General features: G+C 42.8%; 1 protein-coding gene across 2 annotated transcripts in view; it reads left to right on the forward strand.

The window, feature by feature from the left end:
• Positions 1-23,205, forward strand: part of MTMR10 (myotubularin related protein 10) — a 45,040-nt gene that overhangs the window by 14,742 nt on the left and 7,093 nt on the right. Inside the window, exons 6-13 of one of the 2 annotated variants that reach the window (XM_010985351.3) lie at positions 6,050-6,140; positions 12,192-12,375; positions 14,284-14,371; positions 14,454-14,542; positions 16,807-16,937; positions 18,097-18,166; positions 18,793-18,863; positions 22,537-22,706. In XM_010985351.3, coding sequence (XP_010983653.3) covers positions 6,050-6,140; positions 12,192-12,375; positions 14,284-14,371; positions 14,454-14,542; positions 16,807-16,937; positions 18,097-18,166; positions 18,793-18,863; positions 22,537-22,706 — 894 coding nt within the window. Of the gene's footprint in view, positions 1-6,049; positions 6,141-11,358; positions 11,479-12,191; positions 12,376-14,283; positions 14,372-14,453; positions 14,543-16,806; positions 16,938-18,096; positions 18,167-18,792; positions 18,864-22,536; positions 22,707-23,205 lie in introns of those variants that run through there. The other variant, XM_064480510.1, reaches the window with a different exon arrangement.

The raw sequence follows: 23,205 nt of genomic DNA on the forward strand, positions 1-23,205 counted from the left end.
GGCCTAATAATTATTAGTGCTTTAAAGAAATTTTCGTGAATTAATAATTTGATATTCCACAAGGGCAGCTAAAAGCTAAGGACTTTTTAATTGGCTTGTTCTCCCCCTGCCTTCCGGGCAACATTTATTGCAAACTCATGGAGTAAGATTCAAAGGCAGAAATTCCTACTTCTTGGGTTCCACATTTTGGTGTTAGCAGAGGAGTGAAGCTGATGGTCCTGATGCCCCTTGGGCCAGTCTCTGGTGCAGCAGATGCAGAGAATAAGAACAGAATTTCCAGGGGAAGCCTGCTCTCCTATACTGGGCACAGGGAGGCAGTGAGGGAGCTTTTGTACCACCAAAAGTGGTGCCTTTGTGTTCCATGGTCGGGAGACTTACTACAGTGAATGTTCTGTTGATAACAAACGAAGCTGTCAGAAAGATCTTAAGGCAGCTGTCTTCATATACTTTGGTGAGGAAGTGATAGATTTATTTTTAGAACTAGAGTCAACAGTTTCTTCACAGAAGGGCAAACATGAGATGAATATCTAAAAATGCCTGACCATTGCAACTAGGTTACATAGCAGAGTGATGGTGGGATCCACAGCTGAAAGTTGTCAAGTAGATTACGTGACCATCTGTCTGCATGCTGTGGTGTGGAGAATTCAGCTGGAAGACTTTGAAAGCCCGTTTCAGCTGTTCAGTTCTGCAGTTTGTTATTTTGGCATTTTACTAATTTGAGATGCCTATTCTTATATAGAAAGACTTTAGAAATTAATTAGGTAGCAGACTGTATGTAAAACAGTTGAGCCAGGTTACTTTTTTGAACTTAAATATGGTTGTAATTTAATCAAAGCATCAGGACTCCACTTATGAAAAGGTTTACTTTAGAATGGGTAGCATCTCAAGAATAGAGGACACCATAGATCTGATGAGACTGAGTTAGGACAGGATATTTTTTAAGTAAGAAATTGATACAGTGGCCCAGTTTGGTTCTTTCAGAAAATTTACATCTCTGCTATTCTCTACTATATCTTAGTAACTGGAAATCATGATTATTCGGCTCATTCTGGTGCCATCTAGAATACTCGTTGGTCACTTTTGATGTGTGAGGCAATGTGCTAAGTTTAGTTGAGGAGATAAACATGAACAAATGAAAATTAAATAGCAGTACAAAGTAGCAACATAAAAGATTAGTTTCCAAATGAGTGAAAGAGGTAAAAAGTGCTCTGGAAATTCAGAATATCCTTATGTGTTGTTGCTGTTAAGTGTTACAGTGGGCCTTATTGAGCTGTCTACACAAGACACGCTAGGCTGGTCCAGTTTCTTATGTTCTTTCCCAAGACCAAGTTTGTGGCAAAAATCCTTTCCCTACTGTCTTAAAATATAAAAAGCAGTTACCTCAGACCGAAAAGAAACACTCTTTTTGTTTTTGTACAGCCATAAGGGGGGCAATACAGGCATTAAGAATATAAAAGAAGACATTACGCTGTACACCAGAAATTGACACAGTGTAACTACCTATACTTCAATTTAAAAAAAAAAAGAATATAAATGGAGATATTTTACTCTGATTGACATGTTTTCAAACACAGAGGGTTAAGTCATGTATGGCTGCCAAAGCTTCATGGCTTCATGAGTTAAATGATGTTCTAGCATACTCTTTTATTTTGAGTGAAAGTTTTCATCTAAAGTTAGGTAACAGTTGGAAAGTTACAGCTTGACTTTACCTCCCAGAAATTTTGAATGCAACGTTTTCTCTGGAAATGCTTTGATTTTTATAAATAGATTTAAAATGACCAGGTCCATGTTCCGAGTTCTCTGGTGGGTAAACCATTGATTATTTTTGGAAATACTGAATGCAGTTATATTCCTGTTTGAATTGTGAAATCTTGGCGTGCTAAATTGGTTCACATTTTGTTAAATACTGCTGCAAAGCCTTCTGGTAGTCTACCTGGTATCTCCTAAATAGTATTATGACGGAATCAGATGACTCTGCTGCTGGATTCCTTAGCATTCATCCTAATTATCCTTGGGCTGTCATGAGTAAAGAAGGATATTTGGGGAAAGTCTGCTTAAAGATAAAAGGAATTTGGATATCTAGAGTTGGACATCTAGCCTCAAAGCAACTTTGAGCCACCATTTCCTTTTGAAGAACTTTTGCTTGAAACTGAGGGGCAAAAAATTGTTTGTGATTTATCACTTATAAAAAGATATATGTATATATGAATGTTATATATATATAAAGATGGTAAGTAAAATACATGCCATTTGTCTCCACTTTATTCTCAAATTATTTGGTTGTGAACCACTTGCTCAGGCGTACTTTCTAAAAGTGAAAATTCAACTCATCTATTTAAAGAACAAGCTGGCCTTTTCTGAATTGTCATTTTTGCCTTGAATCCGCGACTTACTCCATGGTGGCTTTCAGACCACAGAAATATAGGAAACCAGTTCTGTTTGCCCGAGTGCTCGAACTGAACGTGGTTTGAGCTTCTCCAGTGCTGCCCCCCAGCTGGTCTGCAAGGAGGAACCACCAGCTGTGGGTACTTGTGGCTTCTGTCCAGACAAGAGTGTCAGCCATGGTCCAAAAATCGCTTCAAAAGTAGATTACTTTTTTTTCCTCCAATAAAGTATTTACCATAATTTAATGTCTTTGATACCAAGAGTTTCTTCATTTCCTGTGACAGCCAGGGTAAATGAAGTATTTCAGGGGCAGTTTTTAAAGATGTAGAGTTCTTCTGAAATATTTCAGTGCTTAGGGAATACATTACAAAATTAGAATAATTTTACATAAAAATAAGACCTACTTTTTTAAGTCTCTTAAACGGTTAGTGATGGAACCTAGGATTGTGGGCATAGGCTTTTCAAATAGTGTGTATGAAAAAGCTCAAGGAAGAGAACTCCTGGCTTTCTTTTTGTTCTCGAAGTGTCCTACAGTGACAGCATGAATGTAACCCAGATGACACAAGTTGTGCGTGCCTTTGTCTGGGTCCCCAAAGATACCCCTTGCTCAGGGTACGTGATAAGTCATACGAGCTTGTAGTTACACTGCTGAACAACAGCTTTAGTTCAGGCTGTGTCCTCTTCCCCCCAAACCAACCACCGTGCAAGTGATTAAAGTGAGTTTGTTTCACAATATTTTTATAGTCTTCTTTAAATTTGGATGTTCTTAGATAAACTCATTTATTTCCTAACCTTTATAAATGTGATGTTGTGCTATTTTTAAAGGCTTTTTAGAAACGGGCAATGTTGGCTTTTGCCCAACAGATAGACTTTGTTTGTTTTTGCTTTGTGGCCATGAAAAACATACTCCATCATCAATGATCTGTGGATTGCTTTTGTGTAAGCAAGGCCCATGACTGCTTTCTAAATGTCATAGAGAAAGTGGTATCTAGTATTATCGGCTTGGAGCATTTTCCTGAGTATATTAGGAACTAATTTTGCTAACTAGTATTTTTAGTGCAGCTGCTATTAGGCACAAAGCATCTGCAGAAAGCTACCGAAGAGATGGCAGAAATGCAGAGGTCTTCGGGACTTTACTCAGGTCTGTGCAGAGAGGTCTTTCCTGGTCTCCTTCTCCAAGTTATTAACCGACTCTCTTCTTCCCTCACCGTAACACTTCATATCCTCTTTCTTGCTGTATGTGTGTTTTCTCCTGTAGCACTTACAATTCTCTAATTTACTATAGTTTTTCTTGTTTATCTTGTTTATAGTGTCTGTCTTCCTCAGTAGAATGTAAGCTTAATGAGAACAGGGATGTATGTCCATTTTGTTCACCCCTGCAGCCCCAGGGCTTAGGACACGGTGGAGGCTTAGTAAGTATCTGTTGAGTAAATGAGACATGTGGTGTCTACCCTTGGGGAATTGAAGTTAATGGTGGAAGAAAAACAGAGAACCCCTGTGTCCTCCTTTTTGTCCACAGTCACAACTATTGTGTGAACACCTGTAAAGTACAGCTGTGAAAGCACAGGTAACTAAAGGGAGACTTTACATTGGAGCTGCTGTCATTCAGAGAGAACAGAAAGATTTCTGCAGTCAGTACCATGAAGCTGGCTCCTCAGTCTAGGAAGGCTTGTGAAGAGATGAGCATTGAACAGAGATGACAGTTTCAGAGAGAACGTGGTTGGCTGGGCAGTGGAGAAGGGTTTCTTTTCCCAAGCAGAGTGTGGCCGAGGTGGCCAGGACTAAGTCAGACAGAAGGTGCGCCAACATGTGTTCTCTGACTAGAGACTCCTGAGGGATTGTGGGAAGGAAAAGGATGGTCTGGTAGAGGAGATCCGGTCTGGGGAAGAGTCAGGAATAAGATTTCATTTGTTATGCAAGTATCTGGGCACCATAGCAGATTACCCGGAGAACAAAGTTGTTGGTCAAAATGTCATCTCCAGAGGAGAATTCTTAAGCATGGATTTCTTTTCTTTTCTTCCTTTTTTTTTTTAGAATGTAGGGAAGCCCACCGAGATGTCATCAAGCGAGTGTGGCTTAAGGACGTGGCTGTGTAATGCAGAAAAATGGGTCGAAAGTGAAAGAAGATCTTGAGAAAAGGGCAACAGAGCTTATAAACTAAATGTGAGGCCCAGAGGAGTAGGACGCGATGAGGACTCTTTTCAGGTGTAGATTTCAGTGGTGGAAGAAGTGCTTTAGAGAAGACTGTTGAACAGACGGGCCAGGAAGGGAGATCACTGTCTCCTAAGTTTCCTGAGTGGGGCTCTCATAGAACGCTTTCCTGTAGACATTAAGATGAGCAAGATGTTACGTGACTTTCAAGGAGCTTTTGTTGTTGTCTTTAGTCAAAACTAAAACTAATGATAACTCTGTTCTCTTAGTTGTATGCTTTAATTTGGTAACACAGGGAACATTTATTCTATAGAAGACTTTTAAATTTTATTTTAAACAACCAGCTGACATCTATGTACCGGTTAATAGAATTGGCATCAACCCCCCACCCCTGCCCAGACACCACTAAATTGACTTGAACTAACAACTAAACTTTTCTTGCTTGCTCACTGTCAAAAATGTATCATTCTGGCTTAATGCTTTTTATTCTAAATATTTAATCTTTTAAAGTAAGATCGTCTGTTAGCCTCTCCTTGCATGTGTCTTCAATTTCTTCTTTCTTCTTTGCTCATTGAAGAGAATTTTCTCCCATAGTCTAGTCCAGGGCTTTGTAAGCTTAGACACGACCCTTCCTTCTGTCCAACAGCAGTTGGGAGCAATAGCAACCACATTTCCATGTGTGGAGCTCCTCCAGAGACTAGCCAGGCCCACACTGGGACTGTTCATCCCCATCGCAGCCCTAGGCAGTACCTTCCACCTCTGTTTCACAGCTGCGCAAACCGGGCTCCAGGAGGTGAACTGACTGCCCAAGGCGTGTGACAAGCGGCTCGTAGAGCTCAGATTCAGGCCCTGATCTGCTTGATTCCAAAGGCCTTGTCTCAAACCATTTTACTTAAACACAGTTTTTTTGTTGTTGTTTTTGGGGTTTTTTTGTTTGTTTTGATGTACTACTTTGAGCCACCCATGTACTTTTGGGGTTCTTTCTAATTTTTATCTTTTGTAAAAGATAAAATAAAATAAAATAAAATAAAATAAAATTGCAGCTTTTATGTTAAGTTTAGATTTTTAATCCATGGGGTATGAACATTAAAATTTCATACCTTACCTTAAGGCCTCCAAATCGCTAGTATTAAATCATTGCAGTCCACCAAAAATGAAACTTTTCTTTCTTTTTTTAGGAATGGATATGTCACTGCCCTTTTGGAGAATGCTTCGTTAGTTTCCAAGTTTTGCTTATCTGAATAAAATTACTTTCCTGTTAAAATTCAACTCAGCAAACACTTACTGAATACTTAACCATGTACTCACTAAAGATTAAACAGTGTCTTGGGGCACGACATTTAATGAGATACCTGGCCTTCAGGAGCTCTGTCCCGTTCTAGGTCACCAGGAAAACAAGTAAAATATCTGTAATCACTGCCCCAGAGTGATGCTCCCAGTGCTCAAGGCCTTGTTGTACATTTCATTTAACTAAGTGTGTTAAAATCAATTCTAAATGTAGAATTTTTCCTAGGTATGCCTTGCAATAGCTCATTATTCCCAGCCAACAGACCTCCAGCTACTCTTTGCATTTGAATATGTTGGGAAAAAATACCACAATTCAGGTAAATATGAAAATATTAAATATTGTGACTAACTTTACATTGTATACATTTTATTCTTATGTTTTATCAGAAGCCTCCAAGTACATGAGCTTTAATGATTGTAGAATTATTAGCTTCATAACTGTTAAGAGAAGTAAGCTCTTTATTACTAAAGGAGACAGTATTTGTCAGATTATCTCTTAAAAAGTGGACTGTAAACATAAGCTTGTGAGAGTCATTTCAGATATTTCACCTGCAGTCACCGGCTCATATTTTAAGATGAAGGAAGATATGTCTCCCTCACCCCCTCCCTCTAATTGGTAGCTTAAGTTAAAGTAATCTTTTAAGAAAAGTGGCAGAAAATTCAAAGGTAGTTGAAATGCATAATCTTTTTTGGCAAGGTGGGATTTTATGCAAAAGCTGAAGTAGTTAAACTTTAGCGCACTTTGTTAAGATTGTCAAAATGATGACTTTATATTTCTGAGTAAGAATCATGAAAGGAAGCTGAGCATTTGCCCAAAGGACAGGTAGACTTTAAACAGTTTTTATAAAAGTAAAATAGTTCTGTGCACATATCTATGTCAGCGATGGTATCACCAAGGAAAATTCCCAGCGATCATGTACTTCTCTGCTTTCTTTTTGTATACAAATGTCATTTTGATCAACTATTTTTTTTAACAAGTCTCTTAAAAGGATAGAGGAAAAACAATGAGATCATGTCTCGTATTACCCCCTTGCAGGTTAGTGACCGCACGCTGACTGGCCTGCTGAGTCACGTGCTGTCCCGCTCTTTAAGGAAGAAAGATGTATCAGTCACATGTTGAGAATGAAATGTCCGTTCACTCCAGCATGAACTGATTGTGGATCTTATAAATTACTAATTTTATTGATCTTTTACATTTTGTTACCTCAAAACATGGGTAGTAATTTAAATAATCTGTATAATAGAAGTTTATCCCAGTATCACTATATTGTAAATACGTTAAAATGTAGGAACAGTACGTAGTATCTGTAGATGCATTTGGTATAAGTACATCTTCACTCCTTTAACAGGTACTTGTGAACACCATAGAGATGATATGTGAAAGTCATAGTTTTTATCTTACGGTGCTATATTTATAGAAATTGGATAACAAAATACTTGTAATTTAATTTTTCTTATCAAAATGTAACTAAGTTATAACTTAGGTTTGAACAGTACAACTAATATTTTAAGTTTATATCTTTATATGAAGAAAACTCACTTACTGTCTAAAAATAAAGTCTTGTAGATCCTGTACTAGGAGTTAAGTGAATAATCCTTTGGCTCATCACCAAGCTACCAGCCGCGATCGTCAGGGTTCTCTTCATTAAGGTTCTCACCCAGAGTTGCAATAAAGTAACTGGTACGAGAGTTGTAAGAGAGAGTCTTTGATTCCCACTTAAATTTATTCCTGAAACAGACCAATTCTTGATACCTTTTTTCTGGTAGAAATCGATGCAGTCTGGTGCACAGATGCACACGTTCTGCACAATGTGCTGACTTGAGCTCAGCAGATCCAGTAACCTCCCGTGTGCGTTTGGTGACCTGATGCCTGCTTCAGTTACTTCTCATGGTTTTCTTCATCCATTCCTCGTGGGCATCTCTGGGTTGATAATACTTTACATAGTTTATTCAATCCATAGCTCTTCTACTACTGGGTTTTCTTACTCACGTCAGTCACTTCTTGTATCTTCTCATACAGTGTTTGCAGGTAAAATAACAATTGATAATGAATACTTAAAATATTCAGGAACACTTTATGTTACATCCTTCAGACTCCTCCTTGAGAGGTACTTCATAACCATAACACTTGGCCAAAGTTTTGTTAAGATTCCTCATAGGGTAACATCCTTTAATATCCTTCCATGCTGTTCCAGAAGCATAAACTGCATCTTTAAGATCAAAGGAAGCCTGAAATTTCCACACACTGCAGTCAGAATTCATTAATTTGTGAGTGAAAGATGCCCAATAATCCACCCTTGAACTTCTGGATGACACCTTGATTCATTGGCTGGATTAAAGAAGTCCTTTTTGCAGGCAGGTAGGTGACAAAGCTGTTTCCACAAATAAGATCTGAAGTTAGAGGATGTCCCCGGCACTTTCCTAAGAAAAAAGTCTTTTAGGTGGCCTTAGGCCTTCTGAGATTTTCTTTTCTAGTCGGCATCACTAGAGTAAAAAGCCGTCTGTGAACTGCTCTCCAGTTCTCCGGGCCCTTCCGTGGGGATCCTACAGTCTGGGGAGACACACAGCGCCCGCAGGCTTTGGGGCACTTGTGCGCACAGCACCATGGGGGCACTGGTGCACACCAGAATTATGATTCTGTGTTTTCTCTTTTAACTTGAAAGAAACCACAAGGATGTAGTTTTCCCCAGTTGGCTTATTATTGGATAAATAATGTCCAGAAACTACGGATCCAGCTCTGTTATAAAGTTGGTGAGATGTCAGATTATGCTTCTCCAGTGGCCTGTGGCCTCGGTGCCAGCAGCTCTCCTTCATGATACACACCATGCTTTCGGGTGCTGTGACGTCGTCTCAGGTCATAATGCGGACTCTCAGCAGAAAATCCACATTTTCAGCCGAGTTCTTTCATTTTGTAATTTTATCCTCCTTTTTTAAACATAGGTCTCGGTATTGGATTTTCCTTTAGATGCTTATTTGAAAACCACTAACAGAGAACAAAATCCATTTGACACTGTAGAAATTTTTTTAAGTTTGTTACTTGTCAGTTCTTTTAATACTCTTCAGTGTAGCTGTAAATGGTTGTGATCGGTCCTCGTATCTTGAGCAGCAGCGCGGCAGCCTTGTGCATCAGAATCCCTGGAGGAGCTTTGAGCAGGGCGCATCCTCGCTCCACCCCAGCCCTGCAAAGCCCCAGTCTCCCTGTCGGAGCCACCTTGTTGACTCGGCTCTCTTGAACCCCTTATTGATCACAGTCTGTCTTTCCCCTTTTTCTCCTTTTACAACTTCCAATTTATGCACTATCATCAAAGCGGTAAGCTTTCTTTTGGAATGTTGACCTCTTGTTTTGTGTTTACTGTTGCGTGAGGCCATTGTAAATGTGGAGGGGCTAATTCAGTGGAAACCCTCTAAGATAATTTCAGCACGGGCTGGGATTGGCCCTCTGACCTGTATCGCAGAAAGGAGCGAGGATCAGGAGCGCTCAGTTTCATTTCAGTTGCTGAGGAGAGATGTCCTAAAACCTCGTTGGGTGACTGTCGGGATCAGCTCTCCCTAAAATGAAGGGCTTGGCCAGTCTGTTGCTGCAACCCCGATTAGTAATCCACTTACAGGCATTAGGCCTTTGGGACTCTGCAGAGCATGAAAATGTCCAGCCTCTCTAATGCCATAATAAGCCCTCACCAAAGAAGATGTAAAGGGCGCAGTCCTGGTTGCTGAGAAACAGACAGGCTCCGATCAAGCAAAATGCATGAAATGGCAAACAATGCAAGACCCTGTGGAGACTCTCACTTGATGTTCAGAAAAATGTATCTATCCTTGGTCACATCCTGAGACTCTATAACTTTTGCCAGTCTCATAAACAGTGAGTGTGTTCTCGGCCTCGCTTACTGAAGTGTGTGCCTTCAGGGCACTGAAGAACCCAGCTCTGGACCCCTGGCTAGGGGCACTTTAAAAAGTTTGAGTGTGTTCCTTACACTTTCAGGTGGTGGGCATCTCGTGTGGGAGGACCTCTGTTGAGTGTGGAATAGTAATGGCAGACATCCCTTCTGTTCCTGGTTTTATAAGGATGACGTTTGCTGTGTGTTTCTGACAAATATCCTTGATCAAGTTAAGGAAATTCCCTTTTATTCCTAATTTGCTAAAATTTGTGATTTTTAAAATCATGAGCACATGTTGAACTCTGTCAAATATTTTTCTGCACTTGGGAGAGTTTTTCCCCTTTAATTTGGTCATTTGATGAATTATTTATATTTTCTAATATTGAACCAGCTATCTGTGCTTTTTCTGCTGCTCTGGAACACTGTGTATAAAGTCAGAACTGCCTGAAAATTCCATGGAGGTTCTGCCTTCTGGAGAGATCACAGCTCCCATGTTCCCAGCACATCTGTGGTGGTTGTCACCCTAGAGAAGGTGCTGAGAAGGAGTGGCACTCCAGGATATGTGCTGAGAATTAGCATTTTAGTTTTTAACAAGCTCTGTTAAAATCAGAATCACTGAGTAATTCTGATGCCACTTAAAGGATAAAATTCAGGATTCCTAGTGTGGCACGTTAAGACCCTGCAGAATCTGGAATGGCAGTGTCCAGTGGTGGAGATGTCCTGTCGTCTGCATTCTCCAGGAAAGAAGCCACAGGCCACGCGTGCCTGTTGAGCACTTGAAAGGTGGTTGGTGCGACTGAGGAACTGAATTTTTTATTTTTATTTAATTTTAATTTCAGTTTAAGTTTAAATAGCACATGTGGCTAGTGGGTACTGTTTTGGGCAGCACAGAGTGAGAGTCTAGGCCCCATCTAATTTTCCAGGCTCTCTTCCACCATCTTGTGCATCCTTAACACTCTCGCTGTCTTTAGTTACTTGATGTTAAACAATTATACCACGTTCTTTATGTTCTGCTCTGTCCCGCATGCCTCTCTCCTCCTTACCGGTCACCTGGCGACATTTGGCTCATTCCTTCAGACTCTGCTCAGATGTGGTTGAGCCAAGAGTCTTTCCTGGCCCAGCCTGTCCACAGCCAGCCTGGGGCTTCCTGCACTCCGCTGGCTCCGCCCACCTACACCCAGGGCACCGTGACCCACACTGCACTCACCCTCTACTCTCTGTTAGTGCTTTCAGAATGAAGATAAAATTTCACTCATTTTTCCATTTTCAGGCCTTAGCACATGGTAGGTTCTCAGGAAGTACCTGTCTTGCACCAGGTTTAGTAAATAGTTTATAGGAAGGGGCCTGTTCATAGGATGAAGGAGGGGTTTCATGGCTACAGAGGGAGTGGGAGTTAGGGGAGAGTGGGTCATAATCATCAGAGCCACTTAGGTTTCCTGGGTTCTGCTGGAAAGTGAGCATGATTGACCACTGGGGGCCGGGTCAGTATCATGAAAGCATGGTTTACAGGAAATGTCTTGGGGCAGCTGAGGCCGGTTTGAGTGCAACAGAATGTCGTGTCACTGGACCAGGGACAGTTATGCCATTTGTCACCCCAGGTGGCCAGGCTGACTGCTGGGACCCCTTCTTTCTCTCTGGTCACTCTGCAGGCCCTCCTGAGGCTGGAGGCAGGCTCCCAGGAGATCGAAGTGCTTCTCAAGTAGAGAAGGCTCCTCGCTAAGGAAATTCGGGCCTGGGCCCTCGGCCGAAATCTCCGGTGGGACTGGCACTCTGGTGGAGTGTAAGGAGTCCGTGTGAATTCATCAAAGACAGATCGAGTAGAGATAGGAGACCAAGAATTTTACAGTGAGTCAGACAGAAAAGGGTTGAGAAGTCAGTATTAGAAAGATGAAAGGTTTGCACGGCTTGAGAACAGAGGTGATTATTGACTGCATTCATCTTTCCAACTGAAGTGTGTGGAGAAAATTAGCAGTGACTTGGATTGACCCATAGTTTGGGGCAGGGGGATGAGAGAGGCTTGTGCGTGGTTTCCGTAGAATGGTGGGGACAGCAGACAGTGGAGAGTTAAGGAGACAATAAATGGAAATACTGGTGGCAGGCATTGTCCATCATTTCAGGAGGTGGTCAAAGGAAGGAGGGAAATGCATCCTGTAGTGGCTGGAATGGTCCAGTATGATCACATGCAAGTCTTTTCATTGCCGTGTTTGCCTGTTGGTGATTGAAGGCATTGGAGACAGAGCTGGTAAAGGACAGAATATCAGAGGAGCTGGGAGGGAGCTGGGCGAGGACCAGACACGATGAGCTGTTCTGAGAGCGGCAGGGTCTCAGGACTGCTGGAAAGGGTGGGATGGTCTCGGAGAGACATGAGAGACAGGCACAGACAAGGTGCCGCATCAGAGTATGTCTGTGACGGGAGGCATGGAGAGAGGAGAGGGAATGGTGGACGAACGGTGACTGTTGAAACAAAATGAATAATATTGCTTTTTCTTATAGCCAACAAAGTTAATGGAATACCCTCGGGAGGTGGCGGCGGCGGCGGCCTCGGAGCTGGTGGTGGCAGCAGCCTAAAAACTCCACTGTTTGAAACGTACTCAGACTGGGACAGAGAAGTGAAGAGGACGGGTGCTTCCGGGTGGAGAGTTTGTTCTATTAATGAGGGTTATATGATATGCACTTGGTAAGCCCGACTTTCACTGTTACTTACTGGGAGTGACTGCTTGTGAAGAGTAATCAAACTCTGCTCTCAATAACTTTCAGGTTGTGGTTAGTGTCATACTTATTTTTAATATCGCTTTAATGAAGATTTTATTTTAAAGATAGGGACTTTTTTTTTAACATAATAACAATGACAGTATCTATTATAAGAAATTGACGGTAATTCCAGTAGTATTGTCAGTAATCTAGTCTGTGTTTATTTGCATTTGTGTCTCGTATACATGTCGTTTAGAGTTGGTTTGTTCAGATCAGGGTCACACTGAATTCGCTTGATCTGTCTGTTTTTAGTCTGTGACAGTCTCCCCCATCCCTTTGTTACCTGACATTTTTTGTTGATAGAACCAGGTCATTTGTTCTGTGGACTTTGTCACTTTCTAGATGTTGCTGGGTTTATCCCTGTGGTGTCCTTTAATGTGTTCCTCTGTCTACTGTATCTAAAACGTTAGCTCTAGAGGCTTAAATAATTACAGCTGACCCTTGAGCAACATGGATTTGAACACACATTTTTTCTTAGTGGTAAATACTTCAGCATTGCTCCATCCCCACAAGTTGAATCTGTACGTGTGGAACCGTGGGTCCGGAGGAACCACATACAGGGAGGGCCAGCTCTAAGTTGTGTGTGGATTTTCAGCCGTGCAGAGGGTCTGCACCCCTCACCCCCGGCATTGTGCAGGGTCAGCTGTAATTAGATTCAGGTTCCAGGTTGGGGCAGGAATGATCCCTGAGTGGCGTCGTGCACCTGCCGCTGCATCACACGGGGTCTGGAGGTCACTGCGATGCCAACTGACCCGTGGGCCCGCGGCAGTCAGCCTGGCCCCTCCGGGGCAGAGCTCCCCTTGTGTGTCGTGTGTTCAGCTGCCAGAAGCGTTTTCATCAGGAGTGAGGATCATCGCGCGGGTGCATTGTTTTGTTAAGGATTGCTGTTGGTCATATTCCAGTTCCGTCAGACTTTCCTCTCATCAGCTCTTCAGTACCCTGAGCTGCAGTTTGTATAAGGAAGGTGGTCCAGGTGTTTATTTTTTCCCTTTACTTATTTAACCAGTATTCAGAATGAATGGGTTTCCTAGAATCCTCCGAGAGTGCCCAGGAAATTGGTTTTTAAATTTTTGCCTGATAGTATTGTTTAGGACTCTCGGATTTGGGGGAATGTTTTGTCGTTAAAGTCCTCACTGTGTTTGAGGTAAGCAGTGGTGTGGACGGTGTGGAAGGAAGCACGAGGACTGCACGGTGCTGGGGAAGGGGCTTTGGAGCCTGCGGCTTGGGTCTTCTTTTGCCTCCCCCTGAACTTTACCTTTGTGGCCAGCCTGCTGGTGTGTTACGTGCTGAGAAGCACTTGACAGGGCCTGCCTGGGCCTCCCTCTGTCCAACTGCCTGGTCATGGGAGCAAAGAAAAGGGTGAGCCTGCCTGGAAGTAACTGCATCTAGTCAGTGTCCTAGAGTCAGCCTGCCTTTGGGGTCTGGGAAACGGAAGATGAGGTGGCTGAGAAGGGAGCTGAGCTTCTTGGTAGATGTCAAGTTTGATCCGGGTTTGGTTTTGCGTGCCTGGTGCTCCCTCACCCGTAGCCTGTCAAAAGAACAAAGGTGCGTATGTTTTTCAGAAATTACATACATGGTTGAGTAATAGTCATTCTGGAAAATATTTCAAATGCTTCCTTTGGATTTTCCCCCTGCTATAAATAAAATTTTTGTGGTAATTGACCACATCACACGTGTTTTAGACTGAGATGTCTGGGGTCATCAGTGTCACCCACAGCACCCACCGGATGGCTCCTGAGTAGGGTGCGCATTAATTAAATACGAGGTCTACAGAGCACACTCTACCTGCCCAAAGCTCAGGCTCTGATGTTATGATTTGTTTTCTCCTCTCCAGCCTTCCAGAATACTTTGTAGTGCCAAGTTCCTTAGCAGACCAGGACCTGAAGATCTTTTCCCATTCTTTTGTTGGAAGAAGGATGCCAGTAAGTGACGTCTGTTGGGTTTCATGGATACAGATGTTCACTGCTTCTCCCCGGTTAAGTAAAGACCCCGCTTCTCTCCTAGTTCTGGTGCTGGAGCCACGCTAACGGCAGTGCCCTTGTGCGAATGGCCCTCATCAAAGACATGCTGCAGCAGAGGAAGATTGACCAGAGGTAACCGGGGCCCCTGCAGCTGTCTAACGCAGTGCTGTGAGCTCTGCCAACTGAAAATAGTTGGAGAGTGCTGCTGTTTTATTAATTAGCACCACACATTCTAGCAAGAATTACCACTGTGGAAAGAACGTGAATATATTCAGATTAACATTTAAGTTACACTACATGTAATCTAATGCTTTGGCTTGTAAGACACTTGAGGATCTTAACGTTGCTGACACAGGGCTGTAATGTTGCTTCTACTGAACTTTCAAAGTGCAGTGATTTCCAGTTGAGACATTTGAGGATCAGTCAGATTTTTCCTGTGGTTCAATGTGTCTGTGGTCTGCAGAGTCACAGGAACTAGAATGGTGGTTTTAGTTAGCTCTCACAGACAGGTTTGGCATCATCTGCTAAAGTCACCTGTTACCTCCGTGACATTGAAGCATTAGCCTCTCTCAGGCTTCCTCATACTAGTGGGCACCACTGTTGGTCAGTCTCTCCTGAAAGGCCCCTGGGCCCCTGGCCCTGCTCCTCTCCGCTTTCCTGAAGCTCCTCTTCCTCACCGTGCTCCATGCACCCCGCCAGCTTGCCCTTCTATCTCCAGGTGTGACTTAGTGTCTGTCTCAGGCCACTTCCTCCTCCCATTCCACGTTCCCTTCCCAAAGGAGTTCACCAATAGCTGTGGCTTTTGTGGCTGTCATATTTATATTTCCAATCTGACATTTTCCACACGGAGGTCTCAGAGGCCCCTTAAGTTCATGTTTAAAACCAAACTCAAGTACATGGGTACCACACCTCCTTCCAGCCTGCACTCGGAAACCTGGGAATCATCCTTGGTGCCTTCTCCTTCGCTTCCCTCCCTGTGTCCAGTCCATCATCAAATTCTGTCCCTTCGTTTTTCAGAAATCTGACTCATCTCGTCCCACCCAGCACCCCCTGTACCAGTGTGTCATAGGGGCCCCCATTTCTTCCTCATCCAGTACCACACCCTGTCCCTCCGGGCTACAGCCGCCCTGGGCTTTTGCTGGTCTTCAGTATCTCCTGACCTTTGGCTGTGCTGCCCCTTTTCCTGGCTGCCTTCTCACTGGTCCACAAGCACTCCTGCCCCCATCACTTGGTACTCATTCTCTGCATCTCCATTCAGACATCACTTCCCTAAGATGAGCATTCCCTCACGTCCCACATTACATAAGGCCTCAAGTTATGCATTCTCTAGCACTCTGGTTTTTCTTCTTTATACTTATTTCGGTTTTTAGTTGATGATGTGTGTTACAGTTTGAGTACTGCCTGTCTTTCTTACAAGTCTGTGAGGAGAGGGGACTGTCTGTCTTGCACACCATGGTTCAGCTGTATTCAGCGCCCAGAAAGTACCTGAGTGTTGGTTATTTATTCAGTACTTGTGCAGTAGATGAGGAACAAAGGAAAAGATCTTAGAAAACAGTCCCAGAGAGCCTGAGAAGTCGTGTGTCACGGGCTGTGACTGGCACGGCCGGCTCATCCGTCCCCCCGCAGTGCCGGAGCGGAGACGGCCGCGCTGGCGAGGTGAATGCCTGCCCAGTGACCCCAGGTGACCCCGCAGCTTCCCGCAGTTGGCACGTATTCTCGCAGGCTGAGAGTCTACCTTAACCACTTCCTATCTTGTCTTGTTCTCACTGACATGTCTGCCGATGAAGTGCCCAGTTAGGCATGTGGCTGCTAAAGGGAAGGCGGCAGCCCTGGTAACTGTAAACTAAACAGCCTGTGGCAGGCAATTTTCATTATTTAACTTACTAAGCTAAGAATTACTTGTATTTTCAGCTGTCTGCTCTTCATAATTAGGACAGATCCTGTCGTCCAACCTTGTGTCCACCCTTTTTCCCTCAGACATCTCTTAGCCCCACTGGCCTTCCCTAGGTTTGTCCAGCAGCCAAGCTGTGTTCTACCACAGGACCTTTGCACTAGTGGCCCCTCTGCCCAGAACACTTCCCCCAAATCTTTGCACAGCTCCTGATCATTGGGTTTCAGCTCTAGTGTCATCATCACAGAGGAGCTTTTTCTGAGCCCTTGACCTGAGCTAGCTAGCCGGCGTCCCTCCATGATATCACCCTTGGCGTTCACCACAGCCTGCTGTTTGCTCGTTACCCTACCACCAAGAATGCCAGCTCCGTGGAGGCAGAGACCTGGCCGGTCTCGTTCCTCTCTCCATCCCCAGCCCCTGGAGTAGTGCCTGGCTCATACTAGGTATTTAGAAACTGTGTTGAATAAATGAGTGAATAGTGACTCTAAGATTTTGTCTTTATTAGGATTTGTAATGCAATAACTAAAAGTCATCCACAGAGAAGTGATGTTTACAAATCAGATTTGGATAAGACTCTGCCCAATATCCAAGAAATACAGGCGGCTTTTGTAAAACTCAAGCAGCTGTGTGTTAACGGTAACCTCCTTTTTGTTTTATACGTGTGTAAATAATGAACGAGGGATTATGTGAGGCATTGTGTGAGGCATGTCAGGAAAGGCGATATTACTTAGAAATTTAGAAATAGATGTACTTCAGTAGAGGCTCATTGAAATATTTGTACAGATTATTGTGTGAGAATGTCAGAAGTTCTTAGAAAGTGTAGGTTAGGCTGCTTTTAGTTTGGTAGGAAAGGATGAACCAGTTAGATCACTTTCAAATCACGAAAGGTATGGTAGGACACTTTCATGAAAGTGTCTGCTAGGTAGAACACCGTGCTACCTTCTAGACAAGCTAAGATTTTAATATATTTGGTTGTATTTTGAGACACATATGACATGAACTTCAAACAGAGCCTTGTTATAATCTGTGCAGCCTCCGAGCTCCAGCATGTCTGTTGGGTTGGGTGCCTCACAAGAAAGCCTCTTGGTGTGAAGCAGCCCCTCCCTGAGGTGCTCAGGAGAGAACCCGCCGTCACTGGGGGGCAGAGAGGCAGCCACCGCGGCAGGACTGGAGCGACCACAGGTGCTGGTCTGGGATAGGAGCTGATAGAAAACACAGTGACTATGATTTTCAGCCGCCCAGGAAGTGGAGTGTGGCTGAAGCATGAGGCAAGAGGCACCCTGAGACAAGCCAGGACATGGCTGGGCGGGGCCGTGTGAGCCCTGCCAGGAAGGTGCCCTTTCCTGAGCGGTCAGCCACCGAGGCCACGCGCACCAGGCCCTGGGAGGTGGCGCCGGCAGCAGGAAGAGAGAGAGGCTGGGAGGGCAAGGCTGGTAGTGAGGAAGCTGAGTCCGGAGGGCCAGAGTCAGGGAAGGCTGGGTCAGTAGCTCTTAGGATGCAGAGGTGGTCGGACTCTCCGAGATCTCCCCGAAAGAGCCAGAGATGGGATGGAGGCCTAGAAGATGCTTTGTTTTGTTTTTTATAGAATTGTAACGTGTCCTCTTAAATGTTTATATTGTTCAATGAAAATGCATAACATTTTCTTAAAGCCAACGTTTAAATATTAAAAACTGTGATGGATCACCTAAGTCTGAATTTGATCATGAAAATTAAGCTTAAGAAGCCTAAAAATGTTGTATGTATATATATGTGTGTGTGAATATAATTATATATATAGTTATTGTATTAATTACAGAACCATTTGAAGAAACTGAGGAGAAATGGCTGTCTTCCCTGGAAAATACACGGTGGTTAGAATATGTAAGGTTTGTACAAGTGCTTTCCTTTTTTAAAAAACTTTACTTTGAAATAATGGTAGATTCACAGGAGGTACAAAAATATCACAGAGAGCCATGTACTCCTCACCCAGCTTTCCCCAGGGGTCACATCTGACATAGCTAGACTCTAGTCATCAAACCCAGGAAGGGGACAGTAGTCCAGTCTCCACGCCGTATTCAGATGTCCCCAGGTTACACAGGCCCTCGTGTGTGTGTTTCTGTACAGTTTCCTCCCGTGTACAGATTCACATCCCCACCACCACAGCGAGGTGGAGCGCTGCTCCTTCCCGCGGCCCCTCTCACCCGCACCTGACATCTCCGTCCCCATCCCTGGACACCACTCATCTCTTCTCCATCTCTATAGTTTGGTGATTTCAAGAATGTCATGGAAATCAACACATTTCTTTTTATAAAAGGTTAATGAATTTCCCTGATATAAAAATCAAAATGTACTCGGTTGATGAATTGTATAAATACTGAAGAAGTTCAAGAAGGTTACAGAGGATACAGATGTGCATAGTGAAAGATTAGATTTGCTTGATTTCAAGTACTCCAAAAAAATTATTTGTGGTGGAAATTTGCTTTTTAACAGTATTTTTCCCTTCTCTTTCCAGGGCATTTCTTAAACATTCAGCAGAACTTGTGTACACCCTAGAAAGCAAACGACTCTCTGTAGTCCTGCAAGGTAATTCATTACTGAAAACACTGGTCCCCGTGCCAGCCAGCCTGACTGGTGGCCCACATGCCAGTGATTACGTGCATCGGGGCCACCTCTTATTTACTCCAGTGCCACCAAGTACACTCCAGATCCCACCTGTCATTAGAGTAAAACAGTAGCTCAGAGACCTCTGGTAGAGGAACAGAAAGGAGTCAGATTTTCTGTCCTGTATTAAGTCTTCCTTCCTGTATTATGGGAAGGGTGGGTCACAGCCCTTACTGGATTCATACAAAGTATTCATCTTGGCAGAGCCTCCTCTCAGATCTTGCTGTCTTTCTAATTCATACGAATTTTAGTTTAAATGCCTCTGACTCATGCTGGATTGTGACTCTAAAGACACAGTTAGTATCAGGAAATTGAACTGAGTCACCAGTAATGTGAGTTTTGTCTAGTGTTTGGCGGGAATAAATGGCAATATAAAAATCTTTCAGTTAAGCAAAGAATACTGTGTATTAAATAACTTTACATCTAATAGAATTTTTAAGCTTACAGGCAAGATGTAATAAACCACGAGCTACCTGGTTTTATAATATATTCACCTTACATAGTTTATGAATGCGCTAAGCGTATTGAAGTATTTTTACCAACTGTCAAATGTAACTGACTTTAACAAAGGAGAATGCAAAGATAAACCTTGGGGAAAAGAAAGACGAGTAAGGCACCATTTCCAGTCATCCTTAACTGATGCTGTCAGCATGTACTTAACGCACAGAGGCAGGCCAGGCCCAGCAATCCATCAGTCTCTCCTCTCCCAGCCCCTGGGTGTTCCCATCCTGTTGCAAAACGCTACTTAGCACATTTCATGCGCTTGTTGTAATATAAAATGCCTCAGAAGAGATACCGAGCCTGCATTTTACTAACACTTTTTTTAAGAAAGTGTTTTTTGAACAGTTCATTGAGGTATAGTTTACATATTATAAACTTCACCTGTTCTGAATGTGCAGTTCAATAACATTTAGAAAGTGGAGTCCCGTTTTAGAAATCTTCCATCACCCCACAAAGATTCCCTGTGTCCCGACCCCTGACACCCACTAATCTGCGTTGTCTCTAGATTTGCTTTTTCTGGCTGTTTCATATAAATGGAATCATGTAGTATGTGGTCTTTCGACTCTGGCTTCTTTCATTTTACATGTTTTTACAGTTCATTCAGATACATTTATCTGCAGTTTGTGCTTTTTCATTTCTGAGTAGAAGACCAGTGTTTGTAGGTACCACATTTTATTTGTCCATTTCTTTGTTGATGGGAGTTTGGATGGCTTCCACTTTCTGGCTGTTATGAGCATGCTGCTTTTAACATTCCTGTAAAAGTCTTCATGGGGACATATGTTTTTATTTATTCTGGGCAGATACCTAGAAGTGGGGTTGTTATATGGTAAATTTATGTCCACATTTCCCTTCCCTTCAGCAGTGTGTCAGGTTTGTTTCTCCACATCCTGGCCAGCACCCTCGCTGTCTGCCTTCAGGATCATAGTCATCTAGGAGTGTGAAGTGGGAGTTCATCGCAGTCTTTATTTGCATTTCCCTAATGCGCTCCATGCGCTTAGTGGCTGCTGATGAATTGTCTGGGCTGAAATACCAGATCTTTGCCTGTTCTTCAGTTAGGCTGTTTTGTCACTGGGTTCTGTGAAGTCTTTACAATTCGAGATGCAGTTTGTTTATTTCTTTATATAATTTGCAAGTATTTTTTCCTAGTCTATAGCGTGTCTTTTCACTTCCTTGGTGACTTCTGAAGCACAAATTTTTAAATTCTGAGGAAATCCATTTTTTTCTTTTATAAATCATGTTTTTGGTGTTATATCTAAGAACTGCTTGCCTGATTCAAGGTTATGAAGACTCTCCTGTGTTTTATTCTGTAAACATTTTATAGTTTTAGCTCTTACACTTAGGTCTGTGAGTCATTTTGAAGGAACGTTTATGTATGATGTGAGGTAAAGGTCTGTGTTTATCTTTTCTGCATGCATGTGTATGTGAATTGTTCCAGCACCGTTAGTTGAAAAGACTGTCCTTTCCCTGCTGAGATGCTTTGGCAAAGCTCTGCGGCAGGCCCTTCACTTCTGGAGTCTCAGTTGTATGCCACTGATCTTTTTGTCTGTCCCTGTGCCGGCACCATGGTATCTTGAGTGCTGTAGCTTTAGAGTACGCCTTGAAATTAAGACATGTAAGCACTCCAGCTTTGTTTTCAGAATTGTTTTGGTTATTCTAGGTCCTTTGCATTTCGGTATAACTTTTTTAGGATCAGCAAAAAAGGACCTGCAGGGATTTTGATAGGAATATGTTGAACCCATAGATTGAGGAGAATGCCACCTTAACAGATCTTGAATCTGCCAGTCCACGAAATGAACGCCTCTCCACCATTTGGTTTTTCTTCCGTGTCATGTCATCAGTGTTTTATAGTGTTTAGTGTACAACTCTTGTCCTTACTGTGCTAAAGCTCTCCGTAAGTATTTGATTTTTGACGCTTTTGTGAATACAGTTGTTTTCTTAATTTCATTTTCAGGTTTACTGTGTACTCATTGTTACTGTGTATAGAATTCCTGCCACCTTCCTGAACTCACTCCTTAGTCCTGGTAGTCATTTTAGAGTTTCCCTGCAGACATGTTACTGCATTTTCCTGTCCAGTCTGCCTTTGGTTTCTTTTCTTGCCTGATTTCCCTGTGTAAAGCTCTCGGCTCAGTGTGCAATAGTAGTGAGCAGAGCAAACCTCCTTGTCTTGTTGCCTGTCTTGAGAGGAAAGCATCCAGTCTTTCACTAGTAAAAATGATGCTAGTTGTAGTTTTTGTAGATTCCTCTTACCAGGTTGAATTCCCTTCTGTTCCTAGTTCGCTAAGAGTTTTTATCCAGCATGAATGTTGGATTTTCACCACACAGAAGCTTTTTATGCATCTAATGAGATGACAGTGTTATTTTTGTCCTTTATTTTATTATTATGGTGTTTTACTTTAATTGATTGGTAGATGTTAAACCAACCTTGCAGTCCTAGGATGAATTCTTGCACTCCTGAGATAATCTGGTTTGCTCATACTTTGTTCATGAGGTTTACATCTAATCATAAGGAGGGATATTTATTATTTAACAGCTTTCTTCTGATTTCCTTGACTTTGATATCAGAGTATTACTGACCTCATTAAAAAGGACACCACCTACAAAAGATGGGAGCCACCAGAGTCATCATGGGGCGTTGTCAGTAGAAAGATTGCATGATATCGAATATTCTTGACAAAACAGAAATAGAATGGACTCTTGAAAGATTTCTACCACATATCATTGAAATGTAAAAAGTGTGAGGGGTACACTTCTAATTATCTGGAAAATACTCATATATAAAAGGCCATCTCCCAGTGGGAGGTTGGGGAGGGTAGAGCTCAGTGGCAGAGCACGTGGTTAACATGCAGGAGGTCTTGGGTTCAATCCCCAGCACCTCCATTAAAAAAAAAAAAAGCGGCCATCTCCCCATTAAACATAAGTTTAGTTGATCTAAAAGTCTGTATTTTACAGTTGCTGGGCCTGAATGAAATTTCCTAACATGAATGGTTTTGAAGGCAGCCTAGAACAAAACACTGAATCACATCCTTTGCCTTTCCTGCCCTTTCTCTCAGCACTTTTTTATGTACTGATCATTTTCTTTCTGTTTTATTGACAGAGGAGGAGGGAAGAGATTTGAGCTGTATTGTAGCTTCTCTCGTTCAAGTGATGCTGGACCCCTATTTTAGGACAATTACTGGATTTCAGAGTCTGATACAGAAGGAGTGGGTCATGGCAGGATATCAGTTTCTGGACAGATGCAACCACTTAAAGAGATCAGAGAAAGAGGTAACAAACCCTTAATGCATAGTGTCAGCCTTTAAATGTGCACAAGATAAAAAACCTGTCATGTGAAGAGGTGTTCCGTCCATAAAGAGATGAGGAGGCTTTTTAAATATTGCATTCAGTACATCGTAGCTTCCTTAGTCCAAGACTGACAGATGGATTAGAGTCCCAGGTGATGTACTTATGCAGATTATCATAACTATGTAGGTCAGATTCTAAAGTGTTCCCTATTCAGCTCCTCTGACTGGAAAACCACTTGAAGAAATGCTGCCTTAATTCTTCTGCAAAGCAGACGACGAGCATGTTAAATATCGTGAAAAATCAGTTTTGGAATTTTATCATCTTTTCTTAAAATAGGAGTGGAAAGTTTGTGGCGGAGGCACATGTGTGTACCAGCTGTGGGCCTGGTGATGGTCTCTCCTGTCAGGGCGGTCCCGGGGAGCACGGTTGGACGAGTGGTATCTCGCATTTACCACAGGCTGTGTCACTGAGGGAACCTCGG

This window comes from Camelus dromedarius, chromosome 29 (assembly GCF_036321535.1).
Source record: "Camelus dromedarius isolate mCamDro1 chromosome 29, mCamDro1.pat, whole genome shotgun sequence".
Taxonomy (NCBI): domain Eukaryota; kingdom Metazoa; phylum Chordata; class Mammalia; order Artiodactyla; family Camelidae; genus Camelus; species Camelus dromedarius.